The sequence below is a fragment of the Syngnathus scovelli genome, chromosome 2 (genome assembly GCF_024217435.2).
Source record: "Syngnathus scovelli strain Florida chromosome 2, RoL_Ssco_1.2, whole genome shotgun sequence".
Classification (NCBI taxonomy): Eukaryota; Metazoa; Chordata; class Actinopteri; order Syngnathiformes; family Syngnathidae; genus Syngnathus; species Syngnathus scovelli.
Window position 1 is genome coordinate 26,570,215 of NC_090848.1, and position 18,521 is coordinate 26,588,735.

At 43.3% G+C, this 18,521-nt stretch overlaps 1 protein-coding gene across 1 annotated transcript in view; it reads right to left on the minus strand.

The window, feature by feature from the left end:
• Positions 1-18,521, minus strand: part of itpr3 (inositol 1,4,5-trisphosphate receptor, type 3) — a 459,677-nt gene that overhangs the window by 324,674 nt on the left and 116,482 nt on the right. The window contains exon 15 of the mRNA XM_049754123.2: positions 1,812-1,976. Coding sequence (XP_049610080.1) covers positions 1,812-1,976 — 165 coding nt within the window. The remainder of the gene's footprint in view (positions 1-1,811; positions 1,977-18,521) is intronic.

Sequence of the window (18,521 nt, forward strand, 5' to 3'; positions counted from 1 at the left end):
CAGTTGCACATGCCGGTGTGGGCCAAGTTTGATGGGTGATGAGTCAGGGGTGTGGCAGGTTTGCAGGAGATTCTGATTCCATGGGAGTGGGAGCTGGTTATGGGCGATTCGGTGTGTAGGTGGGGGCTGTTGGTGTGTGTGTGGGGGGGCTGTTGTCTTCCATCCCGTCTTTTGGCCTTGGCGATCTTCTTTGGCCGAGTTCTTGGGTGGGGGCTGTTGTCTTCCCTCCCGTCTTTCGGCCTTGGCGATCATCTTTGGCCGAGTCTTTGGGTGGCTCCTTCTGGCACCTGCTGGTTTTATCTCCACGTGACCTTCCTGTGAACATTCTCCTCCAATCTTACCCATACACCGTCGCACCTCATTGTTTCATCATTCTTTCAATTTTGTCATTTTGTACGAAATTATGTGAGCTTTTGGCTGTGACATCATTAATTTATTACTGTTCCCTCACTATGCAAAATTTGTTCTTTTGATACTCCATGTCTTTGCTTACGTCATTATATACTTAGGTTAATCATGCTTCCAACTGTATGTTTTCTTTGTTAAACAAAATATTTCCCTCTGTGCAGAGCGTTCAGTAGTAATCGAAAAGCTGGCGTCTCGCATGAGGCAACATATGATATTTAGTCAAAACACAAGATATAATCGAGTACTGAACGGTCAAGACGACTCTGGCCGTGTCCATGATTTAGAGAAAAAACATCTGGCATGCATTTCACAGTTCCTCAAGGGTCATTAAGCTATTTAGGCAATATATCAAAAGACATTTGTTATTTCAAAGTGCTCAGAAATATATATCAGATCAAACTTATAAAAACCTTTGTCATTACCACCTGTCAAAAATGTCTAGTTATGTCTTCTTTATTGATTTGGTGTGTAGGTATAATTATATGCTTAAAATGTTTCTTTTATTGATTTAATATGTGAATATACTTTTCTGCTTATGTACTTTATTCAATGAGGTTTGAGCATATCTGTTTTTGTAGCTAGGCAGGACTTTTTGTATTTCAACCCCATTCCTTCACCAGTTCAGTCTGTTACACTTCTTGATGTATTCAACTGATTAGTCATGCACTGCAATTTTGTAATATCCAAGAATTCAAAATCTTTATTTTGAGTTAGTCAAATAGCTGCTAAATTTCAAGCAAGTTGGGCAATCTTGCTGAGTTGCAACATTGACTTGCCACAAACCAGTCTCTCTCTTCTCTATCTCTATCAGATATGCAATTAGTTCGATTAAATAATTATAAATCCTGTAATTAACTAGATTATTTTTTGTAATCACTCGACAGCAGTAATTTAAATATGTTGTAATGAACTCGCAAATATATTTGAACGTACTTATAAATTCATTCGCACATACTCCCAAATAATGTTTGAGCGGACTTGGAGCTAAATGCTGCAAACATAGCATTTTTTTCCCATAATGCAATGGGGTGCTGATTTGTGCATCTGCCAGTAAAAATGATTTTGTTTCAAGTATTTGGCTTATATTATACCAGTGATGTCCAAAGCCTTTTGCTTGCAGAATCCCCCTCTTTGGGATGAAAGAAATTATTACACTCAAACAAACACACACACGCACCCGCGCACACACTGTTTTTCAATATACACACATTTGTACACGAGATTGACTACACGTTACAGGTTACTTGGAGTTGATTCATGCTCTGACAGCAAGGGGTTCACACGTCGCCAGACAATCTGGTGACCAATGGTGGTTGTATTAATTTCTAAATGTTATCTTAGTTGACAGTTTAACAGTTGAAAACACTTCATTCGACTCACAAGATACTCCCAACTTCTTTTACCTGGTTCTTGCGGTAGTCCTCCTGGGAGTGTCGCAGGACACGGTAGCAGAGTCGGAACATGTACTGGTATGGAGCGTTCTTTTGGTCAGCCAACTCCTCCAGACGGAGCAGAGGCCCCTCTCTTCCACTACGGTCCTGGAAAGGAACCTTGAGGATGCCAAATATCTGAAGTAAAATAAAGTTCATGTTAATTAGAGGTGCATAGAACACTAAATATAGTGTAAATATGTAGACTACATTCAGTGTCTGGAACAGTTAGAGCCTGGTTTACAAATGGGTGCAAAGTGGACTGCTCACAGGAACAACAGTGGTAGCTAATCTAATCGGTTTACATTGACGCATAGGAACCGATCAACGCAGTAAACGGAGGACCCCCCTGTACATTGTGTTAGAGAACAATCCTTACTGGTGGCCATGTTTATTTCATCCATCCATCCATCCATCCATCCATCCATCCATCCATCCATCCATCCATCCATCCATCTTCTTCCGCTTATCCGGGGTCGGGTCGCGGGGGCAACAGCTTCAGGAGGGACTCCCAGACTTCCCTCTCCCCAGCCACTTCATCCAGCTCATCCCGGGGGATCCCAAGGCGTTCCCAGGCCAGCTGAGAGACATAGTCTCTCCAGCGCGTCCTGGGTCGTCCCCGGGGTCTCCTACCGGTGGGACATGCCCGGAACACCTCCCCAGGGAGGCGTCCAGGAGGCATCCTGATAAGATGCCCGAGCCACCTCATCTGGCTCCTCTCAACGTGGAGGAGTAGCGACTCTACTCCGAGTCTCTCCCGGATGACCGAGCTTCTCACCCTATCTCTAAGGGAGAGCCCGGACATCCTGCGGAGAAAACTCATTTCGGCCACTTGTATCCGAGATCTCGTTCTTTCGGTCACGACCCATAGCTCGTGACCATAGGTGAGGGTAGGAGCGTAAATCGACCGGTAAATTGAGAGCTTTGCCTTTTGGCTCAGCTCTCTCTTCACCACAACGGACCGGTACAGGGTCCGCATTACTGCCGACGCTGCACCGATCCGCCTGTCGATCTCACGCTCCATCCTCCCCTCACTCGTGAACAAGACTCCAAGATACTTGAACTCCTCCACTTGGGGCAGGATCTCATCCCCGATCCGGAGAGGGCATTCCACCCTTTTCCGATCGAGGACCATGGACTCGGATTTGGAGGTGCTGACCCTCATCCCGACCGCTTCGCACTCGGCTGCGAACCGTTCCAGCGAGAGCTGGAGATCACGGCCTGAAGAAGCCAACAGCACCACGTCATCTGCAAAAAGCAGAGACGCGATGCTGAGGTCCCCAAACCGGACCCCCTCAACGCCTCGGCTGCGCCTAGAAATTCTGTCCATAAAAATTATGAACAGAATCGGTGACAAAGGGCAGCCTTGGCGGAGTCCAACCCTCACTGGGAACGAATCCGACTTACTGCCGGAAATGCGGACCAGACTCTGGCATCGGTGATACAGGGACCGAACCGCCCTTATCAGTTGGCTCGGCACCCCGTACTCCCGAAGCACCCTCCACAGAACCTCCCGAGGGACACGGTCGAACGCCTTCTCCAAGTCCACAAAACACATGTGGACTGGTTGGGCAAACTCCCATGCACCCTCGAGGATCCTGCCGAGGGTGTAGAGCTGGTCCACTGTTCCACGGCCAGGACGAAAGCCACACTGCTCCTCCTGAATCCGAGGTTCGACCTCCCGACGGACCCTCCTCTCCAGCACCCCTGAATAGACCTTACCAGGGAGGCTGAGGAGTGTGATTCCCCTGTAATTGGAACACACCCTCCGGTCCCCTTTCTTAAAGAGGGGAACCACCACCCTTCGTCTGCCAACTCAGAGGCACCGTCCCCGATGTCCACACAATGTTGTAGAGGAGTGTCAGCCATGACAGCCCCACAACATCCAGAGCCTTTAAGATCTCCGGGCGGATCTCATCCACCCCCGGGGCCTTGCCACCGAGGAGTTTTTTAACTACCTCAGTGACTTCGACCCCAGAGATTGGAGAATCCGCCTCAGAGTCTCTAGGCCCTGCTTCCTCAATGGAAGGCATGTAGGTGGAATTGAGGAGGTCTTCGAAGTATTCTCCCCACCGACTCACGACGTCCCGAGTCGAGGTCAGCAGCACGCCATCCCCACTGTAAACAGTGTTGACGTTGCACTGCTTCCCCCTCCTGAGACGCCGGATGGTGGACCAGAATTTCCTCGAAGCCGTCCGAAAGTCATTCTCCATGGCCTCAGCGAACTCCTCCCACGCCCGGGTTTTTGCCTCAGCAACCGCCGAAGCCGCGTTCCGCTTGTACCTGTCAGCTGCCTCCGGAGTCCCGCAGGCCAAAACGGCCCGATAGGACTCCTTCTTCAGCTTGACGGCATCCCTTACCGCCGGTGTCCACCAGCGGGTTCGGGGGTTGCCGCCACGACAGGCACCAACGACCTTACGGCCACAGCTCCGGTCGGCCGCCTCAACAATGGAGGCGCGGAACATGGTCCACTCAGACTCAATGTCCCCCGCCTCCCCCGGGACGTGGGAAAAGCTCTGCCGGAGGTGGGAGTTGAAGCTCTTCCTGACAGGAGATTCTGCCAGACGTTCCCAGCAGACCCTCACAGAGCGTTTGGGTCTGCCAGGTCGGACCGGCATCTTCCCCCACCATCGGAGCCAACCCACCACCAGGTGGTGATCAGTTGACAGCTCCGCCCCTCTCTTCACCCGAGTGTCCAAAACATGCGGCCGCAAATCCGATGACACGACTACAAAGTCGATCATCGAACTGCGGCCTAGGGTGTCCTGGTGCCAAGTGCACACATGGACACCCTTATGTTTGAACATGGTGTTCATTATTGAAAATCCGTGTCGAGCACAGAAGTCCAACAATAGAACACCGCTCGGGTTCAGATCAGGGGGGCCGTTCCTCCCAATCACGCCCTTCCAGGTCTCACTGTCATTGCCCACGTGAGCATTGAAGTCACCCAGTAGAACGATAGAGTCCCCAGAAGGAGCGCTCTCCAGCACTTCCTCCAGGGACCCCAAGAAGGGTGGATACTCTGAGCTGCTGTTTGGTGCATAGACACAAACAACAGTCAGGACCCGTCCCCCCACCCGAAGGCGGAGGGAGGCTACCCTCTCGTTCACCGGGGTGAACCCTAATGTGCAGGCGCCCAGCCGGGGGGCAATAAGTATACCCACACCTGCTCGACGCCTCTCACCGTGGGCAACTCCAGAGTGGAAGAGAGTCCAGCCCCTCTCGAGAGGGCTTGTACCGGAACCCAAACTGTGTGTGGAGGCTAGTCCGACTATATCTAGTCGGAATCTTTCTGCCTCGCACACCAGCTCGGGCTCCTTTCCAGCCAGAGAGGTGACATTCCATGTCCCAAGAGCCAGCTTCTGCAGCCGGGGATCAGACCGCCAAGGTCCCCGCCTTTGGCTGCCGCCCAGCTCACATTGCACCCGACCCCTTCGGCCCCTCCCACAGGTGGTGAGCCCATGGGAAGGGGGACCCACGTTTCCATTTCGGGCTATGCCCGGCCGGGCCCCATGGGCGAAGGCCCGGCCACCAGACGCTCGCCTTCGAGCCCCGCCTCCAGGCCTGGCTCCAGAGGGAGGCCCCGGTGACCCGCGTCCGGGCGAGGGAAAACTAAGTCCATTTATATTACTCATCATAAGGGGCTTGTGAGCCGTGCTTTGTCTGGCCCCTCACCTAGGACCCGTTTGCCATGGGTGACCCTACCAGGGGCATAAAGCCCCCGACAACATGGCTCCTAGGATCATAGGGGCACGCAAACCCCTCCACCACGATAAGGTGACGACTCGCGGAGGGGATGTTTATTTCATTCATGTTTTAATGAGTCAAAATGTGAAAACTTGTGACCAAAACATGGTAATTACAACGCTGGGTACATTCAAATGAATTTGATCCCAATTACTCTTAGGCGAGATAATCCATCTGCCCGTCCGTCCGTACCGCTTGTCCCCACGTGCTAGAGCAGCAGTCATTGGTCAGTAGGCGGGGGACACCCTGAATGGGTTGCCAGCCAATCGCAGGACATACAGAGACGAACAACCATTTGCACACGCACTCACGGCTATGGGCAATTTGGAGTGCTCAATCGGCCTACCAAGCATGTGTTTGGGATGTGGGAGAAACTGGAGTTCCCGGGGAAAACCCATACAGGGAGAACATGCAAACTCCACACAGTGAGTCCGGAGGTGGAATAAACCCTCTGAATTGTGAGGCCGATGTGCTAACCAGTGCGCCACCTCAGTGTCAATTGTTAATACTTGTTTGAGACCTTTTTTGTGGCTTTTATCTGACTCATTGTTCTGCTACTGTATATTAATTTGAGTTTCAATTTACTGGTTTCACTGTCCTTGTGAGTACTGAGAATCGGGACAAAACTGGTTCAAAGGTGAAAGGGGGGGGGGGGAGTTATGACAAATTAGCCCGCCAATTTAGCTTCATGCTTTTTTTTTTCCCATCACAGGTTGTCTACGTTACAGGAGGGAAACAAGCATTGTAATGCATATTGTTTCCAGGCTTTGTTTGTCAAGTTCGGTTGTCACCTAGTGTCTGGAAAGGTGATTAATTGTATTGTCACTGGCGGAAATGTCATGTCCAAATACAGTAATCCCTCGTTTATCGCGGATAATTGGTTCCAAAAACCACCCGCGATAAGTGAAATCCGCGAAGTACCAACAAGAATTATTGGGCAGGCTAACGAGTTATCAGAAAGATGCTAATTCGCGATCGTGCTAACACGCGAAAACGGACTTCTAAAGGAATGTAAACGAACATTTGGAGTAATACTACATTGTCCCAAAGGTTAGACCAGGGGTGGGCTAACTTTTTGACTTGCGGGCCGAATTGGGTTCTAAATTTGGTAATATAAACAACATGTAAAGGTCATTGCTTAAAAGGTTTTGGCCTTTAGTAGGTAGTAAAGCATGGGTATTCCAAAAAAGCTTTTTGAAAACAAATGCATTTATTAACAGCATTAAAAAAAACATTTCACCAAAAAACTGCTATCAGTGATTCTCATAAAATATGACACTGTTATTATGAATAACAGTCTCCATCACTTCAGCGCCTGCAGGTCAGATTAATGAAATATGTTTATCTAATGAGGCAAAATCGCATCAAACGGCAAACATTCCGACCAAATATATCATCTTGAAGAATCGATGAAAGAATACATTCAAATAAAGTACTCAAAACAGCAACACGGTGAGGGGTATCTGAAAATCAGAGCAGAGTTTTAACTCACAAACACCTGGTGACAGAGGTGAGGAAACGGGAAACACTTCCTTAAAGTAAGTCTTAAGAACTTTACAGGTTAAGATTAGTCGCAAACAGGTGGTGCATCAATGTACTTGAGTATCCTGCATTGTTTGAAAATGTGAATGTTCGCTAGTTTCAATCCCTGCTATTTGTACAAATCATATTCAAAATGCATTTTTTTACAACAAACTTGAGAGCCTCCCCTTCATTTTCAATGGGAACAGTGTTGTTGGTCTTCCTTCTTTTGTTAGTGCATCATAGTCTGGAGTAAAATTTGTTGTGGCAATTGCAGGAAATGGGGTCAAAATACAAAAAGTCCTGCCTAGCTACAAAAACAGATATGCTCAAACCTCATTGAATAAAGTACATAAGCAGACAAGTATATTAACATATTAAATAAATAAAAGAAACATTTTAAGCATATAATTATACCTACACACCAAATCAATAAAGAAGACATAACTAGACATTTTTGATAAGTGGTGATGAGAAAGGTTTTTATATCTTTATGATCTGATATATTTCTGAGGATTTTGAAATAATAAATGACTTTTGATATATTGCCTAAATAGCTTAATGACCCTTAAGGAACTGTGGAATGCATGCCTGATGTTTTTTCTCTGAATCATGGACACGGCCAGAGTTGTCTTGACCGTTCAGTACTTGATTGTATCTTATGTTTTGACTAATGCTAGACGCCAGTTTTTGATTACTACTGAACGCTCTGCACATAGGGAAATAGTTTGCCTAACAAAGAAAAGATATGGTTGGAAGCATGATTAAACTAAGAATAAGCAAAGACATGATGTATCAAAAGAACAGCAATAGATTGGAGAAGAATGTTCACAGGAAGGTCACGTGGAGATAAAACCAGCAGGTGCCAGAAGGAGCCACCCAAAGACTCGGCCAAAGATGATCGCCAAGGCCGAAAGACGGGAGGGAAGACAACAGCCCCCACCCGAGAACTCGTCCAAAGATGATCGCCAAGGCCGAAAGACAGGATGGAAGACAACAGCCCCCCTCCACACACACACACACCAACAGCCCCCCACCTACACACCGAATCACCCATAACCAGCAGCACTCCCATGGAAGCAGACTCTCCTTCGAATTTGCCCCACCCCGAAGACTCATCACCCATCAATCTCGGCCCACAATGTGCTACTGAATATAAATCTGATCTAACAACCTTGGACTTTGCCTTTTCTGAACGGAGACTTTCCGCTCTTGAAGGGCCCAGCGCTGTATTGTACTTTCCTGAAAACAGAGCTTTTTGAACAAGAATTGTGATTGAACTCAACCAATCTGTGTAAGTCTAATTTCTGCTTCAGTGTCTTTGCATTTTCCTAAATCTGAAGAAATCAAACGAGCACGCAGTGAGTAAATTGGATTGGCAAAGGCTTTTGCAGTGAGCCGCAGATAACGCGCTCCCTAAATTGTGGACAAAATCCAACACAATTCTTGGGAGAGCTGCGAGGTGTTGGTCCGTTTACCTAAATCTGTGACGGGTTGATGTTGTTGTTCATGTGACTGAACGTCACGTCGCGTAGGTCGAGCCAAATTGTCCATTATTTTTTAAACACTCGGGACTCAGTGTCCACCTTGCTTTTTCTTGGGCCACTCATTTTAATGGAAGGATTCCAGATAAAGGTTAGTGGGTGGCTTTAGCGTAAAACTGTATCTGAAAGCTCAGTGCGTGAATTACAAGAATGCTGACGTCACAGCCCACGCTCTAAATTCGATAGAAATAGAGCGCGAAATAGAGCGCGAGTGCGCCGTGTCCGTACTACTGAGTACGTACACGCACTTGTGAGTGTGCACCGAGCTTTCTGACACGGCTTCCGGTAGTAAAGGTGAAGACATTTCACACTATTGTTATTACTGTCCTTTATTATTATTAGTGTGAAGGTGAAGACCTTCACACTATTGTTATTCCTGTCCTTTATTATTATTATTCTACTTATTACTCAAAATGGTGGAAGAGAGGGAGGGATGGAGAATTAAACTCAGACCAAGACAGAGCCTTAACGACTTTCTTTTGTAGAGAGTGACGTTTTTTAAGGTGACTAGAGAAGGTGTTACCCTATATAACATTGCAATAGTTCAAATAGAGTTTTATATAAAATCAGGAGTATTGACTGAGGAAGGAAAGTCAAAGTCAAAGTCAAAGTCAGCTTTATTGTCAATTTCTCCACATGCCAAAGACACACAAAGAAACCGAAATTTCGTTCCCCCCTATCCCACGGTGACAAGACATGGCTCACAACAGACAAACAAGTAAACAAGTATAACAAAAGCGTGCTGAATAAATATGAATAAATAACACAACAATAAATAAATAAATAAATAAATAGGAGGAGCAGAAAAAAAAAGGAGCAAGTGCGCGTACAGCAGACATTCCCGAAAGTAGCGCAACAGTGCCGCACGCTACGCAGAAGGGGGTAGCGAGTTCAGGGCCCTAACAGCCTGGAGAAAGAAGCTGTTGGCGAGTCTGGTGGTGCGGGAGCGCAGGCTCCTGTACCTCTTCCCAGAGGGCAGAAGGTCAAACAAAGAGTGAGCCGGGTGACTCACATCTCTGGCAATCGAGGTTGCCTTGCGGGCGACATGGGAGGTGTAAATGTCCTTCAGGGAGGGTAGCGAAGCACCAATAATCTTACCAGCCGTATTCACTATGCGCTGCAGGGCCTTCAAGTTCTGTTCAGTGCAGTTACCACCCCAGACAGCGACGTCTGCCTTTCTAAAATAAACCCACATATTTTGATAATTTGGATACAAGGTGATCTATGTGACATTTAAAATTGAGCGAGTCATCTATGAAGACCCCCAGGAATTTTGTAGCATTGACACTTTTAATTTCTTCCCCATTAATAACAATTTGGCAGTGATTTATGTTTTTAAAATGTTTATTTAAATTAAAAATCATGTAATACGTTTTACTAGTATTTAAAGATAATTTATTGCATTTGAACCAATCAGCCACTTTAGTTAGTTCTGTATTTACGGAATCTTGCAAAATTTCAATGTGTGATGCAAATAAGTTAGTATCGTCAGCAAAGATAATTTTGTGAAAGATTGTGGAGGAATTTACTAAATAATTTATGTATAAAATAAATAAGATTGGCCCCAAAATGGATCCCTGGGGGACACCACAGGTTGTATGCTTGCAAGAGGAGTTATTTTCCATTATATGAACACATTGTTCTGTTGTAACTTCTGAACCAGTCCAATGCAATACCCCTTATACCATAATGTTGTAATTTATGTAGTAAAATATCAAAATTAATGGTATCAAACGCCTTTGATAAGTCCAAGAAAATATCAATACCACATTTCCCCTCCTCAAAGTAGTCATTAATTTTTTCGATAAGATCAATCATTGCCATAGATGTCGTACTCTTTTTTCTGAAACCATACTGGGAAGGAACAAGAATATTCAGCATGTCTAAGTATCCACTTAGTCTATTATACACAACCTTCGCCATCACTTTAGAAAAAACTGATAATATAGAAATCGGTCGGGAGTTGCTCAGGTCATTTTTATCTCCTGTTTTAAAAATTGGGATGACCTTGGATATTTTTAACTTTTTGGGTACAGTCCCAGTAAGCAGGGAAAGATTAATACAATGGGCCAAAGGCTCTACAATAATGTGCGCAATGGCTTTTACCATTTTGCTAGATAGTCCATCAACGCCAACAGTACGTGAACATTAGAGATTAACTTAAAAAGTTCAGTACCATCAGTAGGTGCCATATAAACGGAATGAGCGTAACTACCAGTGAGAAACTGTTTAAAGGATAATCCTTGTGGTTGGCTAATTTTCTTACTAAGGTTCAGACCTATTGAGGTGAAATAGCCATTGTAATTTCGTGCTAGATCGGCAGTGGCGTAATCAATATCGGGGAATGTAGTAATTTTTTGCCTCCTGTTTAAGACTTCATCTAGCACCCTCCAGGTCTCTTTGCTGTCCCCCTTCGATGTCTGTAAGAGCTGTATGTAGTGTTGTTTTTTTGCTTTTCCTTATGATGTGTGTAAGTTTATTTTTATATGAGATATATTTGTCTTTATTGACTAGTTGGATTTTTCAAGTAGTGTTTGTACAGACTATTTTTACGTCTGATGGATTTTAGGATTTCCTGTGTTATCCAGGGGCTCTGGAGAGTCGTACTGCACTTTATAGTCTTCTCAGGGATGGTGATGCTCACTGAATTTTGAATAGTCTCGAGTAAACGGTCAAATGCTACATTCGAAGTCCTAGAAGAGTAAACTGGAGCCCAGGGCTTAGTTTGTAAATGTACAGCAGTAATGTTCTTACATTTACAATTTTAGTATTTATTCTCGTGATCGGAGGTGAAGACCGCTTACCTGAGCCCCAAAATAATATAATGGGAAAATGATCTGTAATATCAGTCTGTAAAACTCCTGTTGCCAATTTAGTAGTTTGTATGTTTGTTATAAAATTATCAATGATTGTTTTTGATGACTTGGTCACACGAGTGAAGCGATTAATAGTGGGGAAGAAAGAGGAGTGAATAGTGTTAATAAAGTCTTGTTTATCTCCATCTTCCTTGGATATATCAATGTTGAAATCACCAAGGAGGATGCAGTCTTTTTTCAGATTGTTTACTTTGTGCAAGAGATCATTCAACTTGGAACAAAAGGTATTTAAAGGAGAGTCTGGAGGGCGATAAGTAACACCAAGCACTACACATTTTTCATTCTTCCTGATCTCTAGAAAAATGGAGTCATAATGTTCATCTTCCAAGGTGAGATCACACATTTTTACTTGAAGTGTATTTTTAACATAGAGACAAACCCCTTCACCTGTCCTATTGAGTCTGTTCTTAATATGTACATTTTATCATTCAATGTTAAGTAGTTCCACACACGCATGGTTATTTAACCAAGTTTCACTGCAGCCAACGACATCGAAATGGAAATAAGTAGTAGACAATAAGGAAATTAAGTCAGGATGATGTTTGTTTAAGCTCCTAATGTTACTGTGTAACATTGAGTGGTGGTAGGAATCATTTACTGACTTTAGATTGTCGAGCTCGAGAATGCTACAGGTAATATCATCACCCGAATGAAGACGGTCCTGATCTCCAAAAATATTTAAATCATCAAAACCCACTAATTGAAGCAGTTTGTATTGCCAATGCAGTATAGTTAGCTGGAGTCACACAACACACCCATTTACACATATACAAATACACACACTTAACACACACACGTGAAAACACAGTCATATTATGGCTACACATTGTAGCGCACTGCGGTCTTCGCAATTAGTCCATAAATGTCCTTTACAGAATAAAAAAGAAGAGAGAGAAAAGCAAAGAGATAAAAAGAGAAAGGACGAGAAATGCAAACCCTCTTGAGAAGTTTCTCAATTCTGCTTTCCGCCTGACATTGTATAAATAAAAATAAAACACAGGTAAATCTAGCCTCCTGTTTGTCTGTTGGAACAAAACTTACGTAAAGCTCAGGAGGGCAAAAAAAAAATCAGGGCATTCCCATGACACTAGTTCCTCAAAACAAAAATTTACAACATTAATGTCCATTTCAAGGTGTTGTATCCAGAGTTCATGCATTCAAGGAATAAAATGAAATAGAGGTTACCTTGACCCAGGCACCCATACAGAAGAAAGTGCGGCCAGGTGGGCAGATGAGTCATAGAAAATGGAAGAAACTCTATTCCGTAGGGAAACATTCTAACCATCTTGTCCTTTACCTGGTATTTAAAGAGACGAATGATTACCGGTCTTGGGCGTCCATCAGATGGGGGTTTCTTAGCCAGGGATCTGTGTGCTCTTTCGCATTCCACGGGAGACTCGAGAACATCTTTGAACACCTCGTCAATTATTCTGGTGAAGAAGGCCATCAAATTGGGTCCTTCAATGTTTTCTGGTAACCCGATGACCCTGATATTATTTCTGCGAGTCCGAGATTCAAGATCTATTAGTTTTTTAGCCAATTTTTCGTTTATGGCCTCCAACTTGGCAATAGCCTCCTCGGTAGCCCTCAGCCGTAGATCTCGTGCGTCTCCCTCACGCTTGAGTGACTCCACTCTCTCTTCTTGATCTTCCACAGTCCTTATGACCCAGTCGAGCTTGTTCTCAAGAGCTGGCAGGGTTTGCTTGAAATCAGTAGAGATTGTAGTTCGGTGAGACTCAAGCAGATTAGTGAGAGATGCCATGGAGACTTCCGGGTTCGGTTCAGTCAGCTGTCCTTTTTTCGGTGGCATGCTTAAAACGCGCTGTCGTTTATAATTGATAAAAAAAAAAGATCCGGCTGTTCCGAAGAAGAGAGAGGGAAAAAAGATTATAGCAGAGAGTCTGGCTTTTCGTGTTTGGTTTAACAAAAGTCAAAAATCATTGTGGGAGCGAAGACGCAGCTTACTTCTCACGCGGTCACATACTGGATGTAACTCTTTTAATTTTCTGAATAAGAAGTTCACGACTTTTTTTTTTGGTAATTGGACCCATTTTGGCCTTTTACTATAGAGGTTACATATTAAAGAGGTCCTGGAAATCTTATCAATTTGTCTTGAAACTGGGTGCTTCATCCCTAGATGTTTATTGTGATAACTTTACCCAGGAAAATATCCATGCAAGTTGCTTGATTTACCCCAAACTTTTATTCCGCACTCATCTTATACACAATGCAACCTCACGTCAGTCACAAACACCCGGTGACATGCCTTAATAATACTTGCACTCAGCCCCGTAACTAGTGCGAACTGAACTATATAAACCCCCTGAGCAGTAATTAGGCACACGACCATGTTTTGATAATACAAACAATAAATTGTATTTATTTTATATATAACATTGGAGAGAGTAGTTTCTAGTTATTGAGAAAATAGCACGTTTGTTTAAAAATCATTTTGAAATTCCTTCAAAAGTCATCTCTATTTTCATTTACCAGCAGCTTAACAGTTAAAATCTTTGTATAAGTTCATAAAAATAAGAGATAAGTACACTAAGTGCCTCGTATTTAAGGACTCTAGTAGTGCAGCTGACAGAGTAACATAGCACATATTAGTAACCTGCCTTTACCCGGATTTTCTGATCTCTAACATTTCCCAAACGAATTCCATGGCAACCAATACAAATAGAAAATCACCATAATGCAAAGTGCTAATGGCCTTCACACATATGATATTCTACACCATTCACTTTATTGTTAAGGCAAATGGCTTTCACATGTTATGCCTGTCCTTTATTATTGTGTGAAGGTGAATGGCCTTCACACGTTATTCGTTTTCTTGTGTGAAGGCAAATGGCCTTCACACATTTGTTATTCCTTTACTTTATTGTGTGAAGCTGAATGCACAGGATCCCGTCGACGAGTATTCTCGTCAACCTATTTTTATTTTATTAATGGGTAAATAAGACTCCCGGCCATCTCCCCACTTAAAATCAAGTCCATTGAGGATTGTAGCGGTTAACTCTGATGACTTGATGACAGAGTTATTCTTGCTGGCTCGTAGAGAGGTGACGTAAATTGTAAGCCCATCTCACATGGGGGAACAATGGAGAATGTAGTAGAGTTATGGAGGAAGAAGTCCGAGAGTGAGAGTAAATGGTGAAACGGAAGCGATCGGCTTTCAAGTAGCTTAAAATTGAGCAAACTACTGCTCTTCGTGATAGCGGTAGAGCAAAACGATGGGGCGAATTTAGAGGATAAGGCTGTGAGCACGCGACAGACATGGAAGTCTGCACCGCCGGCTCATACACGTAACGTAGTGTGTGCTTTGTGCCACAGGTCGAATGAATCGCCGTCATCTGGCGAGTATTCTAATGCGGGATAGAGTGATGCACAAATACATCTCTTCTAAATAGCAAAAGATGCACACGCATTTTGAGCACCCACGCAAATATCTCTGTAAATGGCCCAAAATCTGTAAATAGGTTGTCAAATGTAAATATGTTGCTGTTTGCGCACATTATCAAATCTGTAAATATTTTTTTTGCCATCTAAAGCACATTTTCTTTTTTTTTTCATGTTTTATAGAATAGAATGGCCGTTGAGATGTCAAAAAAAACCCAAATATTACTGTCAAACTCACAGTTGTACAGATAATACCGTATTTTCTGTACTATAAGTCACAGTTTTTTTTTTTTTTTGTAGTTTGGCCAGGGGTGCGACTTATACTCAAGAGCGACTCGTGTGAAATTATTAACAAATTATTACCGTATAGGCCCGAGTATAAGATGGTGTTTTTTGCTTTGAAATAAGACTGAAAAAGTGGGGGTCATCTTACATTCAGGGTCTAGACATTATACCCATTCACAACGCTAGATGGCGCCAGATATCTTTAAAGTGAATGCTGAACTTAACTCCCCAGGCCAAAGTGAACCCCTTTCACAAAGAATAAAAATAAAAATAACGGTAGCACGAAGAAGAAAAATAAAAAATAGCGGTAAGAAAGAACAGAGAAGAAAATAAGATTAGAGATAACAGAAAACAGAAAAACGTAGCGCCAATCTGGAGAAAAGTGGGTCGAAGATCAGCCAGGTTAACCGGCAGCTGAGGAGAAGTTATAATGCAAGATGATGGTGATAAATGAGGCAGAGTCTTCAAACAATTGCAAAGCGGCTGTGAAATATGGTGTCACAGAGTGTAATGTACGGAGATGGAGAGCTCAAAAAGATCGCCTAAAAAATGCTCGCAATCAGAAAAAAGCTTTCCGTGGTCCTCAGAGCGGCCGCTTTCAAGAGCTCGACAGGATCATTTGTTTCAGATGTACTGTAATTATTTTCTGTATAAAAATTAAATTTGGTGTTCAAAAAGTCTTCTTTCAAACTTGAGTCTTGAAAAAGAGTGGGTCGTCTTATAATCAGGGTCGTCTTATATTCGGGCCAATACGCTATATCATTTCACATGTTATTTCAACACTATATCGCAAGAGGGCGCTCTAGGCTTAAGGAATAATTGGAACTGCAACTGACTGAGTCTGTTGTAAGCTATGTAGAAGAGGAAGCGCAGCATCTTCTACCTTGGGAGTTAACAGAATTGTTTAAAAGTGACATAGAGGGTGAAGATTTCATTGGATTTAGTGATTTGGAGTGACACGCATAGTGTTAGGGTTTTTCAAATTATCCTTATCGTTTGATTATGTTGAAATGCAACCGGTAATAAATAACCTACCTTGTCCCATCCTCCACAAGGTCGTAAAACATCCCCTGATATGTTTTGACTAGAGCACAAGGGCTTCCTATTCAACCTACTCTTACCCCCACTCTCTTTCTCTTAATAAATATGTCCTTGCAGTTGGGAGAGCCAGACTTCATTCCTTCAACGAGTGAACTCTCCACCTGCAGGTGTCTAAAAGAACTTGCTTGTCTACCGTGTGATTCTTGCAAAATAAGTTGGAGTGAGCAAATCTCTAACATTTTGGTGCCGAAACCCGGGACCCTTCATACCCGCTATCTGTCTGACGAAGAAGGACGTGCTGCATTGTCGACAAGCCAGCGTCCACTAGGAGGACCTGGAGGAGAAAGTCCTGGGAAGAGAATGCAGTGCAACGAACCAGGGGACAAGTAAGTTAAAGGCCTGAAGTTGTGTGATTGTGTTGTTGTTTGTGAAACGCGTAAAACACCACAGGTGCACGAGAGATACGGCTTTGGTTTGTCCGAGCTATGAGATACGGCTTTGGTTTGTCCGAGCTATGAGATACGGCTTTGGTTTGTCCGAGCTATGAGATACGGCTTTGGTTTATCCGAGCTATGAGATACGGCTTTGGTTTGTCCGAGCTATGAGATACGGCTTTGGTTTGTCCGAGCTATGAGATACGGCTTTGGTTTGTCCGAGCTATGAGGCCTAAAAAAGCGCTGGAATTTGTGTGATTGAGTGTGTGACTGGTAGGATAAATTGACTAAAAAGCAGTTCTAGCGTTGATCCACGGCAATAAAACAAGCTAGTAATCTGTTGAAAGGTCAATTTAAACTTGCATTGAGGATCCTCAAAGAAAAAAAAAATTGAAAAAAAATTGTAAAAAGTCAAAGTCAAAGTCAAAGTCAGCTTTATTGTCAATTTCTCCACATGCCAAAGACACACAAAGAAACCGAAATTTCGTTCCCCCCTATCCCACGGGGATAAATTAAAACCTTAAACTACTAAAATTAAGATGGGAAATAAGAACGGTAAATCTCTTGCTCTGCTCTTCTTTGAAACGAGAAGTTCATGGCAAGTAGATTTCTTAATTGTATGCAATACATGCTGAAGTGGAAGAAAATGTATGGAGTACAAGGAAATTTGAAATGTGGAAGAAGTGGTAGAAGTGCTAGAGTGTGGTTGAAATCTTCACAAAGAGATGAGAACGAATTCAAGAGACAAAAGCTAGAAAGATGAAAACTGATGAGGTCATAAGTGTTTGTCAGACCAGGACACAATAAGGCCCCTGTGAGCAGGTGCAAGGCCGCAGCTCAAGCCGCGGCTCAAGCGAGGGGCGAGAGGAGTTTAATAATAATAATAATAATAATAATAATAATAATAATAATAATAATATTTTTGAGATGGCAAATTACAAATGACTAGAGATCAAATTGTGTTACACTGAAGTTAAAATATGCAAATCAAGTGGTAAAGAAATGCAACTTGCTTCTAGAAGATAAATAAATACAATTAGAATGTGCTGTCCTCGTGTGCATGGGAGGGACCAGCTCATGATCGACCACAGGAAATGGCCAGCCTGTGACGAATCATTGTTGCTGTGACCTACCTTCCGCACGCGAGAGCTGTGCATGTGTGTGCGTATGTGTTAAGTTGATGAAGATTGGCTAAACTTTTAGTATAAAGAAATTTGCTACACTGTTGTCTATTCAATTTACACCGCAGAACAGAAACAATTTTGACAGATAAAAATGAAAGAAAAAGAGAGAAATCTGTTTGCGAGCAGAAACTAATCCACACTAGTGCATGTTAGTGTCAAGCCCTCATGAGAAATTCGGAGTAAACAAAACAACAGAACATGCTTTCAGGAATTGGAAGAAGCTAAATTGTGAATTTAAGATTTTGCAATGCTACATTTAATAGGAATAATTGATTGGTTCTGTTATAAGATTATACAAAATTCTAAATGCAAGCTAAATCTGAGAGATTGAGTTCTTCAAATTTAAAAACAACTAAAAAAAAAAATTCAGATTAATTTGCCAGTTGTTTGTTTTAGTTACGTTTTTTTTTTTTTTAATTGGTGGATTGTTCTACCAGGAAACTTGAGTTGAAAATGATATATGAATGTTGTGTGGTGAGCTTGGATGAAATGGGACCAATGTGATAAGAAGACTCCTTTTTGGAGACTGTGTGAGATGCATATGATAAGCATTGATGAATGATTGCCCGAATGAAAGGTTGAACGGTTGAAGTCGTTGGCGACTACTATAGAAAATTAGTAGAGCGACTTTGATGAAAGAGTGATTTTGAGC